This window comes from Thermobia domestica, chromosome 8 (assembly GCF_964235325.1).
Source record: "Thermobia domestica chromosome 8, izTheDome1.hap1.1, whole genome shotgun sequence".
Taxonomy (NCBI): Eukaryota; Metazoa; Arthropoda; class Insecta; order Zygentoma; family Lepismatidae; genus Thermobia; species Thermobia domestica.
In genome coordinates this window covers 273,528,177-273,555,650 of record NC_137461.1, presented here as the reverse complement: position 1 = coordinate 273,555,650, position 27,474 = coordinate 273,528,177, and the positions used below count along the sequence as shown (strand labels likewise).

The following is a 27,474-nucleotide window of genomic DNA, read 5'->3' as shown; positions in this document are numbered from 1 at the left end:
TTTTACTTTATCATTGTTTACAGTGCACACGAAAAAGTGCAGGATGAAATTCTAAAAGTGAGATGAATTGCCAAGATTGAGAGGACGGTGTCAGAGATAACCAAAACTTACAATTAACAAGTAGTAAATAGAAGAGTGTAGTTGACTTTGAGTTTTAAGTCCCGTTCAGCAGCGAGGCTATATGAGACGTGGACCTACTGATTAACGTGGAATCCGAACCACATGAGTAGTAAATAGAAGAGTACGTTTACAAATTCAGATAGGCTATGTCGTCATTGTTAACACGACCCTGTACAATTCAAATTGTCGTACCGAAATAAATTTAAAAGCCTATAGTTCTTAAATTCAAACTATACATTGCACATGTTCCTTACATGCTTATCTAGGACAATAGCAAAACGAAACGTACAAATTAAACTATTAAAAATCAAACAAAATCTATGTTTTAGATACTAACCTCTGGAAACTGTCAATATTATTAAATACACCATACACAACTAAATCAGTACAGAATTACATGTTTTTCCCAGGTGGGATGGATTTCCCATCCATATACACACCTACCCATCACACACACACACACACACACACACATATATATATATATATATATATATATAATTGGTACACTGACATATATGCAAGGAGAGACATCTCATGTCAGATGTCTAAGTTGGCAACGGTCAGGTGGCGACCGAAGTGCCGGGTTGTTGGTGGTGATGTATTAGAGCAAACTCCGTACTATATGAGGAGCAATGGAATGTCAGTGTGAAGTGAGTTGAGCAGACGGTGACAGTGTAAAATAGACAATCTTTCTGATTTCTAGTGTCTACGCCTAACCATGAAACATAGCGGCGGCTATGAGTCGCAACATCCTAGTTTTCAGTGTGCCTTGTGCTGACGTTTACCACTCGCGTCACCGCCTGTGACTATGTAGCCATTTTGATGATTATGTTTATTCTATGGTCCAGATGTTGTTTCCGGGTAATGACGTCATATTCCAGGATGATTATTCGGCCATTCACAAAGCTAAAACTGTTGCAGTGTGGTCTGAGAAATATCGAGTTGAACACCTTTCCTGGTCCGCCTAATTTTCGGATTTGAATATAACTGAACATCTGTGGTCCGTTCTGTAGGCAAGAATTCAGTGCAGATTTCTGCCTCCATCTAATATCATGAAACTGAATGACATACTGCATGCGAAATGGAGTAATATTCTCCATGCCATAAACGTCGCCAACACCTAGTGGTCCATTTGCCGGTAAATGTCGATATAGCGGCGCGTCGAAGGATTGCCGCATGTGTGCCACTGGTGGCGGGGGTTTCGTCGAGTCGAAACAGATATCTAGAGTCTGGGTGTTGAAGTTACCATCGCGTAGCAGCGAGGACTTCATTTTGGTTCACGTCCTTTCGATTCGTCGCCGAAAATCGCGAAGAGACCAATATGAACTATCACCAGTCATGTGCATGCGATTATTATTATCTTGAGATGAGTGCGTAATTGTATGAATTTAGGTGGCAACTGTCGCCGATCATTATAAAGTGAATATGGGAGAACTATGAAATAAAGTAGATAGACTCGTGCCATTTTGTAATAAAATTACATGGCGAATACATTTTATCTGATCCCAAATGGTTATCGTCGCATATACACGGTTAAAGGAGCTCTGATGGACCAAAATTGGAAAGACCGATTTATCCCTCAACGATTTATCCCTCTACAAGCGAGGTTTTCTTTATCGTTTCCGTGGCGAAGTTGGAAGAACACGCGCTTAGTAATTATATCGTTGGTGGTTCGCACCCATCCCGGGGTACTTGCTTTCATTTTTTTTTTCATTCGTCTTAATGTAAAGGGTGCGTTCACAAAGTTTCAAGGCTGGTGTGAGAATAACAAAAATGTACTACACATTTTCGTACACCGAAGTAAAAGTCTTCGAAATATGACCCTTGGACATCAACACACAAATGCCTGCGTGTTTTCCATTGCTCATAGGCTTCCTGAAAGTCTTCGCGCGCAAGGCTGTGAAGGGATCTTGTCGAAGCTGCCTGGATCGCTGGAATCGTGTCCAGAAAATGGGGATCATCTTGCAAACGATCAAGCATTTCTTCGCAAACAGCCAGGCGCCGCACCTTCTGTTCATCCGTCAGAACTTTGGGAACACGTTTGGCACACACTTTTCTCATCTTCAAATCTTCTGTCACTAACTTGAACACTGTAGTCAATCCCAATCACAGTTCATTTGCAATTAATCTAACACTAAGACGACGATCAGTGTTTAAGAGTTCAAGCACTTTCACAAGATTTCCTCAGTTCGGCCTGTTGCAGGTCTCCCAAAGCGGTCATCGTCTTCAACATCCTCGCGGTCCTCTTTGAACCTCTTGTGCCACACATATATATATATATATATATATATATAAACATTGTACATGACATGGCGTCTTCTTTGTGGGTCTCTTGAATCATACGAAAAGTCTCTGTAGCTGTTTGGTTCAGTTTCGCACAGACGTTTACAGCATAATGCTGTTCCAAATGCCGCTGCATTTTCCACTCACTCAGGTTTCGACGGGAGTCACTGACACACACTCACGCCACTAGCGATCTACTCACTCTCGCGTCTCGGAGACGACTGACCAGTGTTCGCAGGTTTCCTTAAGAAAATTTCCCTCGACTGACATAACATTTTCACTTTTCTTAACAAATTTTCCCTAGTTTGTAGAGTATCCAATTCCTATGACAGAAATTGTTATAAGATTAATGTAGCTATAATAAAGAAAATGCCAACCATATTTGTTTTATTAATTTGTTTTTTGCTTCTATTTTTTACTTTTCTCCTCACTTTTTTAAATAAAAAATACACACAGAACAATCGGTGCAAATTATGGCACTTTGAACAAAAAAATAAACAAACACACACACAAACTATTGCTATTATATTGATTCATTTCTAAAGAACAAAGAAAAATTTAAGCATCTTTGTTGGTCGGTCAGTCAGCGCGAGAATGTCCCTGGATTTTCACGTTTTATCGCAAAAATTCCCCTTTTCCCTTTATGCTAAATTTACCTATGTAATTTCCCTAGATTCGGGAAATTTCTCTCAATCTACGAACACTGCAACTGACGCTCGTGCGGTCGGTTAGCTGACACCCTCCACTACCGCACCCTGTCGGTAGAACGGGTCTGCGCGCACGCTCCTACTCAGAGAACACTCAGTCTTGAAACTTTGTGAACGCACCCTGTAAACAAATCACACATATAGGCGATTTTGGGAAAGTAATTTTATGATTCATTGGCGTTTCGTTGTTTCCCTGCCGCTGGTGGCATAATTTTCAAAACGGTAGTGGGGCAACCGCGGATCGTCGCTATGGGGCCGCCAAGTTTTGACGAGATATCGCTAGTTGCCCATCGGTGGTCCACCGACGCTTACGGCGTGGGGTTCCACTTCCTACCTACCACTCACGACCTCTATAACTCCATTCTACGTCGCACCAAAGTTGTTCTGAGAGAGAAAGTGGTCCAACGCCACATTATTCTGATAAGATACACTTTTTCAGATGTTCTCATGAAATTGATTAGAATGTGTATATACACTGTAGATTGCATGCCTATTTTTCTTTGGTTCGCTTAGAATTAAAGAACTACGTACATACCTATATAAAAATCCAGTGGTGTGTAGAACTGTGGATTATCAGGATCTGTACCAGGTTTTGGAACAAGGGTAGGCCTTAGATACTTTCCTGTCTTGAATCCAGAATTCCTTTTGGCAATTTCATAGATGATAATTGTATCATTTGCTAATGAGTATTTGAGTAGAAAGTCCCGTATTTCATCTTCTGGATGGACCCACTTCATCTTTAAGGTGTAACGCAAAAACTGTGGATAGAATATGAAAGCTTTAAGATTATTTTCGCATAATAATAAAGAAGTAGAATTTCCACTAGTATGATCGTAAGGTATACAACGAGAGTGGTTAACCCTTTAGGGGTGGCTTATTTAAATCAGTTTTTCTTCCGAGACGAAAACAGATTCAAATTGACATTTTATTATACTGCAATACATATTACTTCTTTGAAAAAATAAACCCAAACGAGGTTTATAAACCATACGTCCTTTTCGTCCTGATTGTGTTTATATACTACAACTCTTATCAATGGAATTATGTTGTGTGTTTATATGCCACGTGTGTCTCTAAAGGGGTTATTTGCTTTATTCCGTAATGGTTTTGAAAAGCAACTATATTGTAAACATAGAGACAGTCGTCGTCCGTCAAAGCTAATTAAAATAAAATATAATTTTAAAATTAAACGAATAGTTTTAAATTCTGATATATTTAAAAGAATAAATTATATTTTTGGGTTTACCATCTGAGAAAAAAATGACTCGATATCCCTCCTAAACTTGGACTTACTTAATGTATGATTTGAATACATATATCGACTAAAAATCACATTGTACTGTTTCTTAACATTTTCTTCACTTCTAAAAAAACAATCAATTCACAACTTACTTATCTAAAATGCAATTCATAGCATAGCGTTTCTTAACATTTTCTTCACTTAAAAAAAAAAAAAAAAAAAATCAATTCACCATATACTTATTTAAAACGCAATTCATATCAGTATTAACACACATTTTCACTTAATGTCGAATTTATAGTTTCTTCAATGTTCTTTTATTTTTCAAAGGACAAAATTGTCAATATTTCTACATTTTCTTCTTTTAAGATTTTGCCTCCTTACTGTAACTACGGAGTTGTATTCTGAAAAAATATCTTTCAGAATCAACATTGGAAGCTGGCAAAGATATTGCTTGAAGAGCATAGGCAGCAAAATCTCAGGGGCAAACTTTCACTGACCAACTGGTCTAAAAATATAATTCTGTGAATTATATTTTGTTATAAAGGTCTTCTGTGAATTACATCTTGTTATAAAGGAAACTTGTGTTGTTTTACTAGTATTACCGGCCAACATGGAGATTTCGTGAATCTATCACTTTATGTAGTGGTTTTGGTGTTATTTTGAATAAAGTACCCAATTTGCGTTATTTCGCGATTTATAAACACCAAAAACGGCCTTCTATCATATATTTAGGTATATCTATATACTTTACTTTGCCTCTTTCAAGTTTTCGATGTTATCGTTAAAACGAAAACTTCACGTCCCTAATTATGTATAAATTTTATTGAATAATTAAACACAGTGCAAATTCTTATCCTTGTTTTTCCCTTATTTGCTGTTTTAATAATGCAACGCGTGTCTATTGATATTCTCTTCTATATCAGCTATACTTTTGTAATGTTATTTTGTTAAGTCAATATTTTATTGTTGACCAACTTGTCAGCTAGTGATTTGTCCAGGATGATGTTGTTGCACGTTCGCCTACATACACATTTTCTCTTGCCAAATCTGACTTTTCTACTTCAATTCAACTGAATTGGAAATTCCACGCTGAACGATTGCATTCCAAGTGAAGTTGCTTTTGGTCAATGCTTGAGGTCCACAACATCGGAGGTACATTCATGTCCAAAATTATTGTCGCATATCTATAAATATGTTGTTATAGGAATACAATTTGATAACAAATTTGCTCAGTATTTCTTACAATGTCAGTATGTGTATAATCGGCAAAGACATGTATGTGGCAAATTTCATGTCAAAAGAGCAGTAAATAAGAACAAGAAAACGAAAATAAAACTTTCTTGTCCATTTAGCAACATTTTGTTTTACTCATTCTAATTTTCCTATTTATAATTCTTTTCCTATGAAATTTACCACAAATATACATTTCCCGATTATACACATAGTATCAGTACTAAAAGTATCCTTCAAAATCATTAGCAAATTATATTATTACAAGAAAACAGTTATAGATATGCGACAATCATTTTGGACATGAGTGTACATGTCATGTGCTTTCTAGATCTTTCGAATTTACGTCATGACAAGGTGATTGTTGATATTCCTGAAAACCCCAGTCTCTTATCTTTCATGGCGAGGAGGAGAAAAAGGGATAGATTTTGTGTAAACAGGCCCGGAACAAAACTTCGATCATCGAGTTGGACGAGAGAGTATGTGTTAGATTTATGGAAGAGAGGCTTCGAGCTACGACGAGAACTCATGGATCTTCAGCTAAAAACTGAGGTATTGTGTTGTTGGCTGACATATTAGAAACACTTTATAAAATCAAATAATATTAGTTATAGACCATATTTCACCTTCCTTTGTTCTGCTCAACTTTTAAATGAAAATGCATTTTGTTTATTTCACTAATAAATCTATTTATCTTTTACAACTAAAGCTACGTCCTTAGTCTGAAACTTTATGAATTTGTTTGTAACTGTAGAACGATTTTATCATGCATATTTCCAGAATTTAACTGCTGGTGATGGAGAAAAACATCTCCAACACACTGGAGCCACTGATAATTTACATTTTGAGGCTGCCTTTAGTATATCTAAACGTTACTATAAATAGCAACATAATAGTATATTAATGTATTTCCAGGACAAAGCACACAATTAGGCAATAAAAGAATTCATATTTACACGAATCTACCTTACCTTGCAATCGTTAAGGATATACTTCACTTCGTCCTTCTTTGGTGGTTTTGGTATTACACGCAAGCAATTTTGCAACGAGTCTTCAGGTGCACCGATTCCATTATGTGGTGGAACTTGCTATAGAGAAAATAATATACTTTATAAAATATGTCAAAATTCCTTTTTACTAATATAAGAAGCCATTTAAACACCAAAAATAAATAGATAGCTGAATATAGAAGCATTAACAATTTAAATGTATCTGTACTAGAATAGCAGTTGTAGGAATATATCCAAAGTTACAAAATTTTTGTTTTAATATAGTTTCGATCTTTCTTTCAAAAAACCCATACTCTCACGCTAGATAAGGTTATATGAACTAACGATTTCTGTAAATATGAAACGAAACAATATAGCATTCATTATTACAATCACATTTACATTTTGCCTAAAAGTCTAGATATTCACAGGTCTTTGAAGACTTGAAAGAGAAAAATACATTCAAGTTTTATACACAGAATTAAGTGTAAACGTAATTGCCAAGCACTATGTTTATTAAGGTGATCTTTAAATCTTTAATATTTTTAATGATTCTCTGCGGCGGAGTGTTAGCATATCTAACAAAACTGTGACACACACAACATGACGTGACTGATTTTTCGTATCATATGTCTGGACAAACTATGTAGTTAGTTTCTATGTTTTAAATGTTTAGTTTATGCATAACTCTAAATATTATTTGAATAATAAGATTAATGCGTAACTTCCAGATATCATAGGAATAATAAAATCAACAGGAAACTTCTAGATGTCATATATATAATAAGATTAATACCTAATTTCTAAGAAGTAACTTTTAGATATAATATGAATAATAGATGAATTCCCAACTTCTAGTAATACGTATATGAATAATAAAATCAATACATAACTTTTAGATATAATAAAATGAATTCGCAACTTCTAGATATAATATGAATCGTAAGATCAGTTTCGTAACTTCTAAATATCAAATGAATAATAAGATCAATACGTAACTTTTAGATATAATAAAATGAATTCGAAACTTCTAAATATCATATGAATAATAAAACCCATTCGTAACTCTAGATATTAACTTCTAAATATGAATCATAAAATCAATTCGTAACTTATAGATATAACATGAATAATAAGATCAATACATAACTTTTAGATTTAACGTGAATAATAAAGTGAATATCATGTGAATAATAAAACCAATTCGTAATCCTATATATTATAAGAAAAATAAGGTCAATACGTAACTCTATATTTTCTAAATATCATATAAATAGTAAAATGTAGTAAAATTAGTATGTTGAAGTTAGTAAGATAGTAGAAATAGGATGTTGAAGAACTAGGTAACAATAATCCTGATACATTTGGTTTGGGAGATGATAAGATCCAATTAATAGCTTCTGTTTCTGCGCCGAAGACCCCCCTCAAGTTTCTTATGCCATGGAACTATAAATGATTACAAAGTTCATTTATAAGCATCTTATAACATTACACACAGCAACATTCATTAGCGAATAATTTTTGTACAAGTCCGAGATTGATCAGATGGACACATTATTGTTGTCAGATCTCCAGGCGTCGCCTCGAGAGCCCATGTTTGAAGTACATTCTATACTACGGATCAATGAACTAAATCTACGGGTTCCAATATTAAATTACCTATAATATAATATCTATGCCATTTATGCTTTATAGTATATTTTGTAATTAATTGTTGTTAGTTATTTGAAAGATTATTCTAACTGTATATTGTAACAAAAGGCTAGGTTTAAATTCTTTTGATTGTTGCACTTATGTTATCGCGTGGCACCAACAGTTTTCGTTTGATGATATGACAGATGTTGGAATGAAAATTCAAACAGTTTCAATGAAAATACATTTAAAATGAGTTCTTTGTTCTAAAATCCATAGTACTAACACTTAATAGAAAGGATAATAACAAGTAAAATTATGAAGTTCGTTTTGAGAGAAAGCAGATACGTCAAACTGTATTTAAAAAATGCACTATATCCTCGCTATACCAGTCAGTAATACACATGTCGAACTCGTGGTTAATGTAATAAAAGCTTTATGATCAGATGACAGAAGCAGAATACCAACATAACTCGTGATGGCCAAAACTGTGTTCATATGAACTTGAAAATGACCCCTTAATTTCTTCCACAAAACTGTTTTGGAAAATATGATTCTTCTTCAGCAGCGAGAAGCTCAAAAAATATAAATAATAAGGTAGGTCTATAATCATTAACGTTTTTTATTTTCACTTAGTTTAGTACAGTATAAATTTTGTTTAATAGGAATACATATAGGAATATATATACAAAATTTAATAACTCTTCAACCACGAGACCAATCTCGATAAAATTTGCCACATAAATGAGGTTAGGGCCTGAAATGATTTTTATTATTTCACTTTGACGGTGCCACCTACAGGAGGGGCAGGAGGAGATGATCGAAAATGACTGATATTAATGTCGAATCTACAGTTTTCGGAGTCGTTGGAATGAACAGTGACACGTCCGATGTCGTTTAAATCCAAATTCAGCCCCGCAACTTGGGGGAGGGGTAGATATATAAATGATCAAAATTGACCGATATTAGTATTAAATCCATAGTTTTTGGGGTCGCTGAGATGAACAGTAACACTTTTGATGCTGTTTAAATCCAAATTTTTCAGCTCCTCATTAGTACTTTATGTCCAAAATGTATTCTCCCCGTGCGAAGAACGGGTATTCTGCTAGTAAATAAATAAAAAGTTCAGTTTCACATTTGTGTCTCCAGCTGCAACAGAGGCTGCTGGTCTCCGGGCTTCTCATCAATTCAATCTGGCAAGCCTAGGTCATATTTTCTCTTCAGTCAAGGAATCCAGAACGTAACAACCTATATACAGTGTGTTCATGAAAGCATCCGTTTCATCTGTATATACTTTTCTATCATCTATGAGTTGAATGCAATCTCATAGTCTGAAGTTTTCAGTAGGTTAAGGTTTCTTTTTCTTTTTTAATCACACTAACGAAGACGATGTTGGTTCATTGAAACAGCTTATTGCTATCTACAATATTGTAAAGCGCTTAGAACTGAGTTCTTTAAAAGTTTGAATGAACCCAATATTATGTTTCAGCTATGTTCATAAATCTCTTAAATGGTCCAATCGTTTGAAATAAATTTTTGAACATAGTAACTATCTCGAACTAGATTATCATGTCACTCTGACTAAAATGTGTATTCTAAGGAAAAGGAGGAGGGATTGCCAAAAATAGAGAATCTTACGAGCCCCTCAACCTAGGGAGATGAAAGTCGGTACACAAACTCCTCATTAAAAAATTAGATGTGTGACCTACCGTTTTCGAGAATTACGTTTCTAAGAGGAGAGAAGGGGGAAATTTATGTACTATTTTCCTCCATATTTAAATCAACGTTGTCTGTCTTATTGCCACAAGAAAACAGCTCAATCATTCGAAATGATTCTACTTACAGATTTCTGTAATTCCTGAATATTCTTTATATTTCTGAGCTTTCGACTCTTCCCTAAAGTCTTGGTCACGGAGGTTAAAAACAGGAAGAAGAAAAATAAAAACATCAAGGGATAAAAGTGGAATGGACGACGTGCAAGGGACAGGTGGTTTTCAAATGGTAATGATGCAACCTGCAATATAGTGGAGTCTATTTGTGTACTATTTTGTTCTTTGTTGGAAGGTTGCCAGCTGATGTTATTATTTTTGTTTCTGTGCCAATGCTATGAGAATTTTGTAATCACCGCGCCCCATTCGTCGCTTAACCATCCCTTGTCCAAATTTAATTTTGGCTTTTTAAAATCATACATAAATTTTCAAAAACAATTCTCTTTACTTCATTTCTAGCACTCAATAAAATGTTTGAATCTTCTACCTTTTATTTTATTTTTTTTTTTTTTAAATAAGTTTCGATAAACCTGACACCGGGTTTCCCGCTGTTAAATCTCTAATATGTTCCTCTACTCGAACTTTCAGATTTCTTTTCGTTTTACCTGTGTAACTCTCATGGTAACTGAATTTTATTTCGTAAATGCAAGATTTTTCATTGAAGTCCGTGTAGTAACTCTTTAATCCGGACAGAAAGACGTCCGAACCATTTGAAATTAATTCTTGAACGTTTCTTTTTCTTTTCTTTTTCTTTTTTTTTAAATTACACTTTGACTGAAATGCCTCTTCTAAGGGGTCAAAAGGGGGTGAACTTTTGAATATAATTAGCACCTGTGTTGAGCTGGATTATTACCATTTCATTCGATCCTAATACGTATTCAGGAGAAAGGGAGTTCAAATATATTCCATAAACCTATTTTGCCCGCGCAGAGAACGGACAATTCAGCTGGTCTTTATATATATGCAAACGAAAAGTTGTATCGCGAAATGAGATACATCTATGATAATAATTTATTATTGAAGTGGGCTATTTTTGTAATAGAAAACAGTTTATCATTTTTTTTTTCTTTATGACAGAATGATTCTCTTTCGATCTTACATACAGTTAAAGCTCAGTGATTAGTCTTCGTGGAAACCTGATGTTTACCTTTAGGTGTCTGTTGGTTCTCAAGAACACAATCTACATCTCACTACTAAGCAAATTATTGGAAACAGGCCGTAGCAACTGATGACAGAGACCATACCCTCCTCGACACTTTATTCTATCTGTAAAGAAAGTGGCTCAATCGACTCTGTGAATCCAAGACTCGAGCTTACTTTTCAAAAAAATAAGGTTATTAGCTAAAATACGGGATCTCAGCAGTAGTCTTTTCTGTCCTTCTATTTTGTTCATATTTGTTTCATAGTATTGGCCTGCAATATCTGTTTTGCTATGCTCGCTTATTTTACACTGAAGTTACGAAATAAAAGTGCTCGATTTTAAAATGTTTAAAATATGGAAAACGAATTGGATCCGAGTAGCAGTTAATTACAATTAGAAACTGAACTTTATGTGAAATAAGTTATTTTGTTTTATCGTAAAAAATGACGTTCACTTAGTAGTGTGTAATTCCAATTACCCATTTTTTCAAATCACTACGGATTCAAAACTTAACAACGGATTATTATTACACGTATCATTAGTCTTTGGCAAAACTTATCTTTGCGGATTGTATTGTAGGATATTGGAACATTCAATTACAAATATTAAATTGTTAAATATATCAAATACAATGGTAAAAACTTATCTATACGGATTGTATTGTAGATTATTGGAACATTCAATTACAAATATTAAATTATTAAATATATCAAATACAATGACAAAAACTTATCTATAGGGATTGTATTGTAGGATATTGGAACATTCAATTACAAATATTAAATTATTAAATATATCAAATACAATGACAAAAACTTATCTATAGGGATTGTATTGTAGGATATTGGAACATTCAATTACAAATATTAAATTATTAAATATATCAAATACAATGACAAAAACTTATCTATACGGATTGTATTGTAGGATACGGGAACATTCATTTGCAAGTATCAAATTATTAAATATATCAAATACAATGACAAAAACTTGTCTATACGAATTGTATTGTAGGATACGGGAACATTCATTTGCAAATATATCAAACACAATGACAAAAACTTATCTATACGGATTGTATTGTAGGATATTGGAACATTCAATTACAAATATTAAATTATTAAATATATCAAATACAAAGACAAAAACTTATCTATACTGATTGTATTGTAGGATATTGGAACATTCAATTACAAATATTAAATTATTAAATATATCAAATACAAAGACAAAAACTTATCTATACGGATTGTATTGTAGGATATTGGAACATTCAATTACAAATATTAAATTATTAAATATATCAAATACAATGACAAAAACTTATCTATAGGGATTGTATTGTAGGATATTGGAACATTCAATTACAAATATTAAATTATTAAATATATCAAATACAATGACAAAAACTTATCTATACGGATTGTATTGTAGGATATTGGAACATTCAATTACAAATATTAAATTATTAAATATATCAAATACAATGACAAAAACTTATCTATAGGGATTGTATTGTAGGATATTGGAACATTCAATTACAAATATTAAATTATTAAATATATCAAATACAATGACAAAAACTTATCTATAGGGATTGTATTGTAGGATATTGGAACATTCATTTGCAAGTATTAAATTATTAAATATATCAAATACAATGACAAAAACTTGTCTATACGAATTGTATTGTAGGATACGGGAACATTCATTTGCAAATATATCAAATACAATGACAAAAACTTATCTATACTGATTGTATTGTAGGATATTGGAACATTCAATTACAAATATTAAATTATTAAATATATCAAATACAATGACAAAAACTTATCTATAGGGACTGTATTGTAGGATATTGGAACATTCAATTACAAATATTAAATTATTAAATATATCAAATACAATGACAAAAACTTACCTATAGGGATTGTATTGTAGGATATTGAAACATTCAATTACAAATATTAAATTATTAAATATATCAAATACAATGACAAAAACTTATCTATAGGGATTGTATTGTAGGATATTGAAACATTCAATTACAAATATTAAATTATTAAATATATCAAATACAATGACAAAAACTTATGTATACGGATTGTATTGTAGGGTATTGGAGCATTCAATTACAAATATTAAATTATTAAATATATCAAATACAATGACAAAAACTTATCTATACGGATTGTATTGTAGGATATTGGAATATTCAATTACAAATATTAAATTATTAAATATATCAAATACAATAACAAAAACTTATCTATACGGATTGTATTGTAGGATATTGGAACATTCAATTACAAATATTAAATTATTAAATATATCAAATACAACGACAAAAACTTATCTATACGGATTGTATTGTAGGATATTGGAACATTCAATTACAAATATTAAATTATTAAATATATCAAATACAATGACAAAAACTTATCTATACGGATTGTATTGTAGGATATTGGAACATTCAATTACAAATATTAAATTATTAAATATATCAAATACAATGACAAAAACTTATCTATACGGATTGTATTGTAGGGTATTGGAGCATTCAATTACAAATATTAAATTATTAAATATATCAAATACAATGGCAAAAACTTATCTATAGGGATTGTATTGTAGGATATTGGAACATTCAATTACAAATATTAAATTGTTAAATATATCAAATACAATGACAAAAACTTATCTATACGGATTGTATTGTAGGATATTGGAACATTCAATTACAAATATTAAATTGTTGAATATATCAAATACAATGACAAAAACTTATCTATACGGATTGTATTGTAGGATATTGGAACATTCAATTGCAAATATTAAATTGTCAAATATATCAAATACAATGGCAAAAACTTATCTATACGGATTGTATTGTAGGATATTGGAACATTCAATTACAAATATTAAATTATTAAATATATCAAATACAATGACAAAAACTTATCTATACGAATTGTGTTGTAGGATACGGGAACATTCATTTGCAAGTATTAAATTATTAAATATATCAAATACAATGACAAAAACTTATCTATACGGATTGTATTGTAGGACATTGGAACATTCAATTACAAATATTAAATTATTAAATATATCAAATACAATGACAAAAACTTATCTATACTGATTGTATTGTAGGATATTGGAACATTCAATTACAAATATTAAATTATTAAATATATCAAATACAATGACAAAAACTTATCTATAGGGATTGTATTGTAGGATATTGGAACATTCAATTACAAATATTAAATTATTAAATATATCAAATACAATGACAAAAACTTATCTATGCGGATTGTATTGTAGGATATTGGAACATTCAATTACAAATATTAAATTATTAAATATATCAAATACAATGACAAAAACTTATCTATACGAATTCTATTGTAGGATACGGGAACATTCAATTACAAATATTAAATTATTAAATATATCAAATACAATGGCAAAAACTTATCCATATGTATTGTGTTGTAGGATACGGGAACATTCATTTGCAAGTATTAAATTATTAAATATATCAAATACAATGACAAAAACTTATCCATATGTATTGTGTTGTAGGATACGGGAACATTCAATTACAAATATTAAATTATTAAATATATCAAATACAATGACAAAAACTTATCTATACGGATTGTATTGTAGGATATTGGAACATTCAATTACAAATATTAAATTATTAAATATATCAAATACAATGACAAAAACGTATCTGTACGGATTGTATTGTAGGATATTGGAACATTCAATTACAAATATTAAATTATTAAATATATCAAATACAATGACAAAAACTTATCTATACGGATTGTATTGTAGGGTATTGGAGCATTCAATTACAAATATTAAATTATTAAATATATCAAATACAATGACAAAAACTTATCTATAGGGATTGTATTGTAGGGTATTGGAGCATTCAATTACAAATATTAAATTATTAAATATATCAAATACAATGACAAAAACTTATCTATACGGATTGTATTGTAGGATATTGGAGCATTCAATTACAAATATTAAATTATTAAATATATCAAATACAATGACAAAAACTTATCTATACGGATTGTATTGTAGGGTATTGGAACATTCAATTACAAATATTAAATTATTAAATATATCAAATACAGTGACAAAAACTTATCTATACGGATTGTATTGTAGGATATTGGAACATTCAATTACAAATATTAAATTATTAAATATATCAAATACAATGACAAAAACTTATCTATACGGATTGTATTGTAGGATATTGGAACATTCAATTACAAATATTAAATTATTAAATATATCAAATACAATGACAAAAACTTATCTATAGGGATTGTATTGTAGGATATTGGAACATTCAATTACAAATATTAAATTATTAAATATATCAAATACAACGACAAAAACTTATCTATAGGGATTGTATTGTAGGATATTGGAACATTCAATTACAAATATTAAATTATTAAATATATCAAATACAATGACAAAAACTTATCTATACGGATTGTATTGTAGGATATTGGAACATTCAATTACAAATATTAAATTATTAAATATATCAAATACAATGGCAAAAACTTATCTATACGGATTGTATTGTAGGATATTGGAACACTCAATTACAAATATTAAATTGTTAAATATATCAAATACAATGACAAAAACTTATCTATAGGGATTGTATTGTAGGATATTGGAACATTCAATTACAAATATTAAATTGTTAAATATATCAAATACAATGACAAAAACTTATCTATACGGATTGTATTGTAGGATATTGGAACATTCAATTACAAATATTAAATTGTCAAATATATCAAATACAATGGCAAAAACTTATCTATACGGATTGTATTGTAGGATATTGGAACATTCAATTACAAATATTAAATTATTAAATATATCAAATACAATGACAAAAACTTATCTATACGGATTGTATTGTAGGATATTAGGACATTCAATTACAAGTATTAAATTGTTAAATATATCAAGTACAATGGTAAAACTTAACTATGTGTATTGTTTGTAGGATATTGGAACATTCAATTACAAGTATTAAATTATTAAATATTTATATTACAAATCTTTATGAGGTTCAAATAGTGGAAACGCAACAAATAGTGCAACGTTGTTAGATCTGAGTAAGGCTTTCGATACAGTGTGTGAGCGTGTGGCCCCCCTCACTCCCATTCCATTTTAAATTTTCCCAGTTTTTCTTGGCTGAATTGGAATGAGGCTGCATGGATTATACGTTGACGCAAACTTTGTGTTAGTTTTATCCTTTTTATGAGTTGGCAGTGCTGTGAGCAGTAACTTGTATTTTCGGTTGACCGAACAAAAAGGACGTGATATGGTGATGTTCCGAAAAATAGTACCACAGTTTCAAAAGCCATCCTAAGATGTTTTTATTGATTTCAGTATTTTAAGTATAATATGTTAATGGCAAGATTGTTTAACACCCATGATCCCTATTTCTTGTTAACAATACTGCTTATGGATATTTTTTTTAAAAATAATCCTTTGGTGTGATTGGAGTAAGCTAACCGACGCTAGAGTAAGAAGGCGGGAAGTGTGCGCGAAAATGGATGCCGTAATGAAGAGAAGAGGTACATGGCACAGCATCAAAATCTTAAGTTAATTTACTAATCCTTTGTGAAATCGCATCAATATAAGTAAGAGTGAACTGCAGAAGTTGTGTTATTTTATAATTCACGTAAGTTACACTGAAGTTCTACGAAAATAATACAAAATGCTTCAAATCAGCTCAAACTAAGTACGAGCACACCTTTTCAGTTTTGTGACAGCGTTGTTGTTCAGACCTAAATAACAAGTCTAATGTTGAGTTTCACTCGTGTTTATGATAAAGGAACGTAGGTAAAACAAGAGATCAATATATTTTGTAAATTGTCAATCAGTGGAAACATAAGCAAGTACATTGCCAACTACACAGCTGAATAATGAAAATAGAAACTAACGTGGAAAACAGGACATCCCTTCGAAGAAAAATGAAAAGAAGATTCTAAAAAAAACTGCCCTCCAATACATCTATTGCCCCCCCCCTCTTTTTTTTCAAAATCTCCAAAACCCTAGTGCGTGTGTGAATTGGTGATTTGTTAAGTAATTTGCCGGCTTCGTCGTTATAGTTTAAAATTCAAATTCAAGTGTTCAAAATCCTTTTTTTATTTTTTTTAATTTTCCAATAAAATTCATGGGCTTGTATTCAATATGGTAAATGACAAAAGAAAATCCTAAAATATAAAAATTACAGAGGTATCAAACTAAAACGTTGAAGTAAGTATGTATGCTGTATGTATAATACTTGTGTTTAAGTAAATCAATATCATCCATGTATTATGTTTCAGTTGCTCCATACCAGTTTCTCACGCAAACCACTACTGGAACGGTAAGAATATTTGGTTGGTGTAGAAATTGTACGGATGTGTATCGGGCGTGTCACTGAGCGTGGGTACGCGCATAAACTGACTTGGATCGAACCCATCTTAATTAATGACTATGTACAATTCATCCCACAATCTCTAACCACCACTGCACAAAAAAGAATCTTATACTCCGTTCCATCATTCAAATTCATTACAAATGGAAACTCTCAGTGTCTAAATAAAATAATTATACTTAGTGAAATCATAATACAGGCGTACCGATCAAGACACGAGCCCTACGGTCGTAAGAATGCCTGCCCCAAACCGGAACCGAATCCAACACAAACCAATTGTGTTATAAAAATGGCGCTCCGAAACAGGAACAGAACTCCTTCACCGTACATGTAAAAAGTAGTGATTTATGTGTAGAAACGTAAAGGTATAAAGTATCTGACTCGTACTGAGAAATTTTCTGTAATTGTAAAAATGGATGAAAGTAATGTTAAGTTAGTGCTGGATGCACTTAAAGCAAATAAAGAGGAACTCATTGAACAAACTAATATGGTACGCGAATCATTAGAAAATAAAGTTGAAAAAGTTAATGAGTCTTTAGAAAGCAAAATTGAAAAAATCAACGAATCTTTAGAGAATAAAATAGAAAAAAGTAATATATCTTTAGAACACAAAATTGAAAGGGTTAGCGAGCAAACTAATAGTGTACGTGAGTCTTTAGAAAGCAAAATTGTTGAGATCAATGATTCCTTAGAAAACAAGATGTTAGAAATCTCAGAGGCAACAAAACAACAGATCGACGATAAACTCCAGGCACAAATAGAAGTTGCAAAAAAAGAAATTTGGGGTAAAAGTGAAGAAAAAGGGGTCCAAGAAAAAATTAAATCAATTGAAGCTCCAATTGAAAAGGCTAGTTGTGCAGATGTAGAACAAGGGTGCCAAAAGGTAGTAAATGAATCAGTTTTTGTTAGCGCTTGCAATGGTAAAGAAACAAGTAGTCAGCCAGTGTCATACAAATGTAAAGGTTTTGTTAGCCAAACCGTTACGTCATGTAGGCCTAGTGTTCGTTCGAAGTTTAAACAGAAAGTAGATGCGTTGAACGTAAAATATTTGTCATTTTACGGAGGAAAATGCACTGATAGGTTTTGTACGTGTAATTGTACTAATGTAGTAATATTAATGAATGGAGGCAAGAGAATGCGCTCTTTACTCATTAGTCATATGTTGAATTTAATGGAGCTAGGATGCGTCCAAAGCACGTCACAAACAGATAAGTTTGCATGTATTCCAAGTAATGACATATGTTCGTACTTCGTGAACATAGTTAGGGTTCAGATTGACAAAAAGGAAAACGGTGGTAACAGTTCTCACTTGGTTGTGATAAATGTGTATGTTGCAAGTTTCAAGCGCATAAGGTTTTATTGTTTTCTATGCACCCAAATATGTGTAATGAATGATGAAATCAGTTCAGGCACTAGTAGCATCAATGACAATAATGTTAGTGGAATATCATGGCGCAAACAAGTTGAAAGTTGTCGAAATAATTTTAGTAAGTTGCAGTACATTTTGAGTAAATCCGTCAGTAAGTATAAATATTGGTCACAGCGTAGTAAGCACACGTCCGATAAGAAACGAAAATTGTGCAAACTGAAACGAAAAATAAAAGGCATGCACAAAATATTGCGATCTTTTGAAAGAATGTCAAAATTTGTCCGTAGGAATTTTAAGAAAACCCAATGTCAGCGCAAAGGTAACTCCATGGTAGCTAATTTTAGTGAAAAAAGCAATGTAGTCGCTTCAGAGAAAGCACAATCAGAAAATGTAAGTGAAAAGCGAAATGAAAAGTTGAAATCTAGTAAATCTTGTAAGTTGTTCAAAAGGTCAAAAGTCAATGCAAAAGGAAACGATATGCAGGAATTAGTCGTTAAAAATCATGATGGTGTCCGTGAAAAATGTGGAAATCAGGTGAGAAAACCGTGTCGTAGCCAAGCGTCGAAAATTCAAAACAAACGCGAGAAAAAGGCAAAAGTTAGGTTAGTCCAACGAACTTGTGCTAGGTGGCACGAGCATTCAGTAACAGCACCTACGCGTAAGCACACAGAGAAAATGAAAAACTGGGTTGATCATAAAAGCAAATTCGATATTTCATACAAAATTGGGCAGAAAATTTCACGCAACAAAATTTTGAACGAAAATAAGTGCAGTAAACATAATTACAAAACACGTGAAAATTGCAAGTTCGTGAAGCAATGTGGTAAGTTGAAAGTCAAAATTTCTGTCAATATACGATTTGTTGTTGCTACTGACAGTGAAAAATCATACGCGTATGGAAAGCCAGTGTTTATCAAAGTAAATATTTGCTGCAAAAAACATACAAGCAATTACGAAGATGTGTTTATTAAACGTTTTGGAATAAAATTCAAAATTCTTGTTGTACTTGAAAAACCAAGAGTAGGAATTGGATAAAAATGTGCTTGCGAGAAAACTGGATTGTGTACATTTTGAAAATTTGACCGTAGCAATGTTTAATATACTTGAATATTACAAAAAAAAAAAAAAAAAAAAATGAATGCATAATATTGATGAATGCAAAATTAAATATTTCCTTTTTGAATCGTATGAAAATTAGAAATTGAGAAGATTGGTAAATTGTTAGATCCTTTAACTGGTAAATCAATTGGTTCACATTCAGTGGATAAACTTAAGGTGTGGAAACCTACGAAACAAACTCGTAAAATCTGGTTAGAGCTCGCAGTAAAACATAGTTCTGAAAAATACCATGATGTAATTTCAAGCGAATTTAAAAATTCAAATCTAGAAAGCAGTGTTGAAACTGTTCTTTGCAATGCATTAACCACAACACCAGTGTGTTTATCTCAAAGTGTTCAATCCAGAAGTAATAACCAACGAATACATAAAATATTGGAGAAATTGCTAGATATTGATAAGTATTTGAATTTTCTGTACTGTAAAAATTTGTGTTCATCTGATGTGTTGGAATTTGCGTTAGTAAATCTACAGAATCCTTATGTGGCACTAAATAAACAAGTACAAGGAATGTAAAAAAAAAAAAAAAAAAAAAAAAAGTCGTTTCATATGATATGCAGGCATCTGTGACCAGCTATGCGACTTCCAGATGGCCGTTGATATTTCTTTTCCAAAGCAATGGAAAAACCAGCAAAGAAATATGCCAAGTCATGGAGATGAGGTCCCCCCCCCCTTATGTGTATTGGGTAATGTAACATGTTTTTAACGTTCGGAGTAAGCTATTTTGGTAAATCCCATTCTTTATTATTTTAAGTTTTTAACCTTGTATTCTTTAATTCGGCCTTATCTCGGGGTGGTAGAACAGATTATTCATTGTGGGTAGGTTCCTTCGAAATTTAGCCAGGCAGATCCCGTCGAGTGATCAGAGAGAGTCATAACTGAATTATTACGTTGTAAAAATTTAGCTGTGAATCTTTAAGGCGCCGATAAATTTTATTAAATCTCGACAAAACATATATTACTCAATAGTGTGTGAAATAAAGTTTTTAATATGTAATATGTTTTAAAAATTTGTTTACGAATGAAAGATTTCATTTCATATATTTGTGTTATTGTATTATTGCATTGTGTTTGAAGTTAATTAACTAATTAATAGTGCTATTTAAATGTTGTATTTTAAAGGTTTGAAGAATGAAAATGTTACATTATTAGGAGTTATTTTGAGAATTAGTTATAAGGAAGCATATATTGATGAAAAGGTTATTTTTGCATTTCATGTGTCATTTTTCGCAAAATATTGAAAATTTTATGTGTTTAGTACGATAAGAATATTTAGTGTAAGATGTAAAAACACGAGTCAGATACTTACAAAAAAAAAAAAAAATTGAAAATTATGATTTAAGTAATAGTGTAAGAAATATATTGGTTTGATGTTAATAAATAAAATATGAATAAGATATAATATAAAATGAAAATGTAATAGATAATTAATATTATTCAACTTATATTGAAATATTGTATAATGAAAACACATGTAATCTTATATTTACACATACCAAAGGAGAGCCCATTAAAGTATATAGCCCATAAAATAAAAAGCCCATCTACGTTTGTGTAAAGTGTTAATGAACCATAATGGATCAAATGTTAATAATGGAAGAAAGAAGAGGAATAATAACCGGAAAAATAACTCTAAGAAGAGGAAACCCAAGGTCCCAGGGTTCTGATAATCTTCAAAGAAGATCATCGTCCGTGTCGCACGCCATTTGTGAGCGTGTGGCCCCCCTCACTCCCATTCCATTTTAAATTTTCCCAGTTTTTCTTGGCTGAATTGGAATGAGGCTGCATGGATTATACGTTGACGCAAACTTTGTGTTAGTTTTATCCTTTTTATGAGTTGGCAGTGCTGTGAGCAGTAACTTGTATTTCCGGTTGACCGAACAAAAAGGACGTGATATGGTGATGTTCCGAAAAATAGTACCACAGTTTCAAAAGCCATCCTAAGATGTTTTTATTGATTTCAGTATTTTAAGTATAATATGTTAATGGCAAGATTGTTTAACACCCATGATCCCTATTTCTTGTTAACAATACTGCTTATGGATATTTTTTTTTAAAATAATCCTTTGGTGTGATTGGAGTAAGCTAACCGACGCTAGAGTAAGAAGGCGGGAAGTGTGCGCGAAAATGGATGCCGTAATGAAGAGAAGAGGTACATGGCACAGCATCAAAATCTTAAGTTAATTTACTAATCCTTTGTGAAATCGCATCAATATAAGTAAGAGTGAACTGCAGAAGTTGTGTTATTTTATAATTCACGTAAGTTACACTGAAGTTCTACGAAAATAATACAAAATGCTTCAAATCAGCTCAAACTAAGTACGAGCACACCTTTTCAGTTTTGTGACAGCGTTGTTGTTCAGACCTAAATAACAAGTCTAATGTTGAGTTTCACTCGTGTTTATGATAAAGGAACGTAGGTAAAACAAGAGATCAATATATTTTGTAAATTGTCAATCAGTGGAAACATAAGCAAGTACATTGCCAACTACACAGCTGAATAATGAAAATAGAAACTAACTTGGAAAACAGGACATCCCTTCGAAGAAAAATGAAAAGAAGATTCTAAAAAAAACTGCCCTCCAATACATCTATTGCCCCCCCCCCTCTTTTTTTTCAAAATCTCCAAAACCCTAGTGCGTGTGTGAATTGGTGATTTGTTAAGTAATTTGCCGGCTTCGTCGTTATAGTTTAAAATTCAAATTCAAGTGTTCAAAATCCTTTTTTTATTTTTTTTAATTTTCCAATAAAATTCATGGGCTTGTATTCAATATGGTAAATGACAAAAGAAAATCCTAAAATATAAAAATTACAGAGGTATCAAACTAAAACGTTGAAGTAAGTATGTATGCTGTATGTATAATACTTGTGTTTAAGTAAATCAATATCATCCATGTATTATGTTTCAGTTGCTCCATACCAGTTTCTCACGCAAACCACTACTGGAACGGTAAGAATATTTGGTTGGTGTAGAAATTGTACGGATGTGTATCGGGCGTGTCACTGAGCGTGGGTACGCGCATAAACTGACTTGGATCGAACCCATCTTAATTAATGACTATGTGCAATTCATCCCACAATCTCTAACCACCACTGCACAAAAAAGAATCTTATACTCCGTTCCATCATTCAAATTCATTACAAATGGAAACTCTCAGTGTCTAAATAAAATAATTATACTTAGTGAAATCATAATACAGGCGTACCGATCAAGACACGAGCCCTACGGTCGTAAGAATGCCTGCCCCAAACCGGAACCGAACCCAACACAAACCAATTGTGTTATAAGTGCCACATGATATGTTGCTTACAAGATTATTTTAATATGGTGTTAGATAATTTGAGGTGTCATTAATTAAGTTCTATCTTAGTAATAGACGTCAAGGTAATCGTATTGCAAATGAAAGGTCAAGACTTTACATCAGGCGTGCCACATGAGAGTGTTAGGACCTTTACTCTTTCTTATCTATTAAATGTCTCTCGAAGTTTTCTACCTTACAAACCTGTTTAGTATGCTGACGACACAACACTTAGTACAGATAAGAATTTAATGTCATTGTAATTTGTTAAAATTACAAATATGGAAATATTACGAAGTTAATAATATGGCTAAAATATAACAAACTTTATTTCAGTGAATCGAAGAAGAAACCATTTAGTTTTATCTTAGTAGTCATGTGACTGATGTAGATGTGGGCCATTTTGTGAAACTTTTGTGAATCTATCTACATCCAAAGCTAACCATGGGTATTCGACTCCTCTTTACATGCTTTCCACAGCCCGGTGACAGCGCGAACTCGACGATGGGACAAGCGCCGCTTGAGGAGTCGAAAGCACAACTGTCCATTGGGCTGGCATCTGGACTCTTGACAGGGATATCAGAGAAAGGCATTGTATAACAGTTTCCTGTTTCAAATAGCGATAGAATTTCAGTGATGTTTTCGCTGTGTGGCTGGATGCCTTGTCTTGGTGTAATTCGACCTGGTTCACATCTTGATCGTACAATGCTAGGATTTCATGCTGGTAATTTCAATCAAAGCATGAATCTGGTAGTACGAAGCATTGAGTTTGACATTTAGCTCCACCTTTCGGAGACGCAGTTTTCCCTTGTACGAGAGACCGACCACAATCATGAACCCTTTTGGGAAATGGTTCTAGCTGCTCGCCTCGGTGTGGTAGACCCAGGCTTCTGTGCCGTATCCCTTTCAACACGGGGAAACACAATTGTGCGGGTTGGTTAAAATCGATATAGAAGTGCTCCTTATTACTTTTGTGCTTCGAAACAGCGTGGAGTGATTGTGTAAGTTTCGTTCAACGATTTGCAGTTGTTTTGATTTGTGATAGGTCATTTTCGGCGCGCACAAGAAGAAAGAAAAGCAGTGTTCTCAGCGAAGCCACGACTGTGGCCGTGTTGAAAGAGGTATATTTCCATACAATATGATTCCCAGTGGCAAGACCTACATAAAACTTACGTACTTGATACATTTATACGACGCGCGATGCCGTGAGCATATCGTCGGGTAGGGCCACAATTAACTCCTCCCAGAATATGTTCAGTTTCGGATACGTGACTAATGAGATACTGTTGCTTACCTCGTGGAAATTTCACAGCGATAGGTTGCGCGTGCGGTACAGTTGCACCTTGACTTCGGCTCAATCTAAATGGATGAACCTCTATACTTACCTTTCTTTTCTTCCTTTTTATCCCAAACATTCTTTCTTGTATCAAATATTATGTCATTGTTTGAAATCTACTTACGGGTTTGGGATAACTTCTTTTCGGCACTGCAACATCCAAAGGAGGTGGCTGTTCTATTCCAAGAACATTCTTGTAATATTTTCTAGTAAATGGATCACAATCGTACAGCAAAAATCTATAAAATAAAAGATGAAAATAAATGGAGGAAGTAGAAATTTATAAGTTGTGTTTGAAAACTTGATAAGTTCGTACATATGAGACAAATACCCATATCAATCTTATCTTTTTCAAATTCTGTGAGTTGAAAGGCCTTGGTGTATAAATATCTCTGGATTTAATAGATAAAAGTAGCATAAACATTTAGCATACGAGGGACAGTCAAAAACTTCCCGGAATTTTATTGTAGTTCTTTATTACCACAATACTTAGTCGCCCTCAAAGTAGGCACCTTCGGAACACACACACACAGACTTGTTCTACCGCTCTTGTGATTACTACAAACACCGACGGAAGGCCTCTTTCTAGTATATTCCGAAGTTCAGCCGTCGCGTTGGTTTTGATGTCTTCTGCTGTGACGAAACGGGTTACCGATGCTGTTTTCCTTAAAGCATTTTCACCATAAACCGACTTTAAAACTAGCAACGCAGGTATGCGAAGCAAATTACCCCAATTTGCAGAAAAACTAGATGTTAACACGTTGCTCGAACTGCGACAATGCACCAACTGATCACTACATACCCGTCCGGTTAGGAACAGTACTTGTAAACTGACTGTTATGACCTGTTCACATTTGTCATATTCATAATTAAGGACTGTATTGTATAAGATTTGTGATTGGATCACAAATACCAAAACTACTACAACATTCCGGGAGCTTTTCGACTGCTCTTCGTATATATATAATGAAATACTAACTAGCTTCTGATTTAGTTTTATACTGTTAGTTCAATTGTTCTAGTTACGCGAATTAAAGCAAATGTATACAGGAAGTACATGTACATAATAATTTACCTTCTCCCTAGAACAAATACTGTTTTTCCAATTACTAAGTCTTCTGGGCTATAAAACTCGTGTACCTCATTCTCCGGTAGTTCCAAATAACAGGTTGGAAAATTAACTGTAAAGAGATGCAAATAAAGGCTTAACACACCATACACTTGTAGTGTAATTTCAGTGTTTGTGTGTCAGTGGTTCCAGGTATTATTGAAAGTGTAGTCAAGAAAAATAGTGAATAAATGGTTAAGAGCTACACTGTAGAAACATTTACAGTGCAAAAGAACCGATAAAATATATCCATAAGTATAAGGTTGTGACTGAGTGTTGCTTTATTAACCATGTGGTTTAGAGTAATAGAATATAAGTAGAAATTTCTCATTCACATTATTACAATATTTACTTAGAATAGCAGCACAATTGAACAAAGTATCAAATAAAAAAAAAGAAAAGAAAAGAAATCAAAAGTCCTGATGAATGACGGTTTCTGTAAATATCAAACTCAAAATGATCAATCAATGACTGTAACATTTACAACACAAAATCAGAAGAAAATATTAAAATACTGTAATTTGCAAGTTCCATCAGAATTTCGTAATTGTATTTTTTTTAAAAAAAAGAGAGAATAGATCTCCTTATTTAAAAACGTCCAATATTTCGCAATACTTGCATACAGTTTCGGAGTATTGCTAACTACTTCGTCAAAGTTAGTGGAGAAAAGGTACACAGCTCAACAAGTGACATGGTGAAGAAATATCCTATCCGGATGATTCTGTCAACCATTAGGAGGGGGAACTTTCGTTTTTTATACTCCTCAAATTTCGTGATTAAAAACTAACAGACAGTGCATATTCTTCTCGGTTAAGTGCCGCGTCAGACCACGTTGATCTCACATAAAATATTTCCTTACGGCCACGTGGTGCTGCTCACACAGTCTCTTGTTAGTTTATGGCTTGTGGTGACTCACTGATCTTACTTTTTACCTTAAAACTTATCATAGTGTATAGGGTCGGTCTGGTAATACGATAAACAGCTTTCGCCTATAGAATTGTGAGTCCAACGTGGTCTCACATAGTTCTAGCCAAAGTGGCAAACATAGATCGCGCTTTCCACATTACCCAAAGATCTAATGTTTATTCAAGTCACTCAAAACTGAAGGGAGGGCCTAAGTTTAAAGTTGTCCCTCCAGATTCATACCTACAAAAAAGCAGTAAAAACATTTAAACGTGCAGTTTTACTATACGGATCCATGGTATATGAAGTAGGAGTAGGAACGGGTTGAAGCCCCGCAGGGGTTCATTGGGTTCTGTTCTCGACATAAAATGGGCATGCTGCTCAATAATCGAACTTTCCTCGTCTTGCAAATAGTACCAACTTCCAAATATCTTTTCTCGCATTAAACATAACTTTACTGGCAAACTTACACATCTAAACATCACATAAGAACTCCAAATCATCATTTGTTACCTCATTTCTCCTGTAAATTTTCCTATTTTTTTTTTAAATATAAAAACGGAGGGGCAACTCTAAACTTAACCCGAAGGGAGACAACAATCACGTGGAGTGAAAGTGCAACAAAGCATGCAGAAGTTGCCGCTATACTAAAATTGTCCCGAGAAAATCCGGACACAATTGGCTAAAATTTATGTGGTGACGTATTGATCTCACTCGGCCACTTAAACGT

At 32.8% G+C, this 27,474-nt stretch overlaps 1 protein-coding gene across 1 annotated transcript in view; it reads right to left on the bottom strand.

Annotated features, from left to right (window-relative positions):
* Window positions 1-27,474, bottom strand: part of LOC145693638 (EF-hand domain-containing protein 1-like) — a 64,647-nt gene that overhangs the window by 14,795 nt on the left and 22,378 nt on the right. The window contains exons 7-10 of the mRNA XM_081769819.1: window positions 25,809-25,914; window positions 24,858-24,972; window positions 6,558-6,674; window positions 3,649-3,871 (exon numbers count right to left, since the gene is read on the bottom strand). Of these exons, the coding sequence (XP_081625945.1) occupies window positions 3,649-3,871; window positions 6,558-6,674; window positions 24,858-24,972; window positions 25,809-25,914 (561 nt within the window). The remainder of the gene's footprint in view (window positions 1-3,648; window positions 3,872-6,557; window positions 6,675-24,857; window positions 24,973-25,808; window positions 25,915-27,474) is intronic.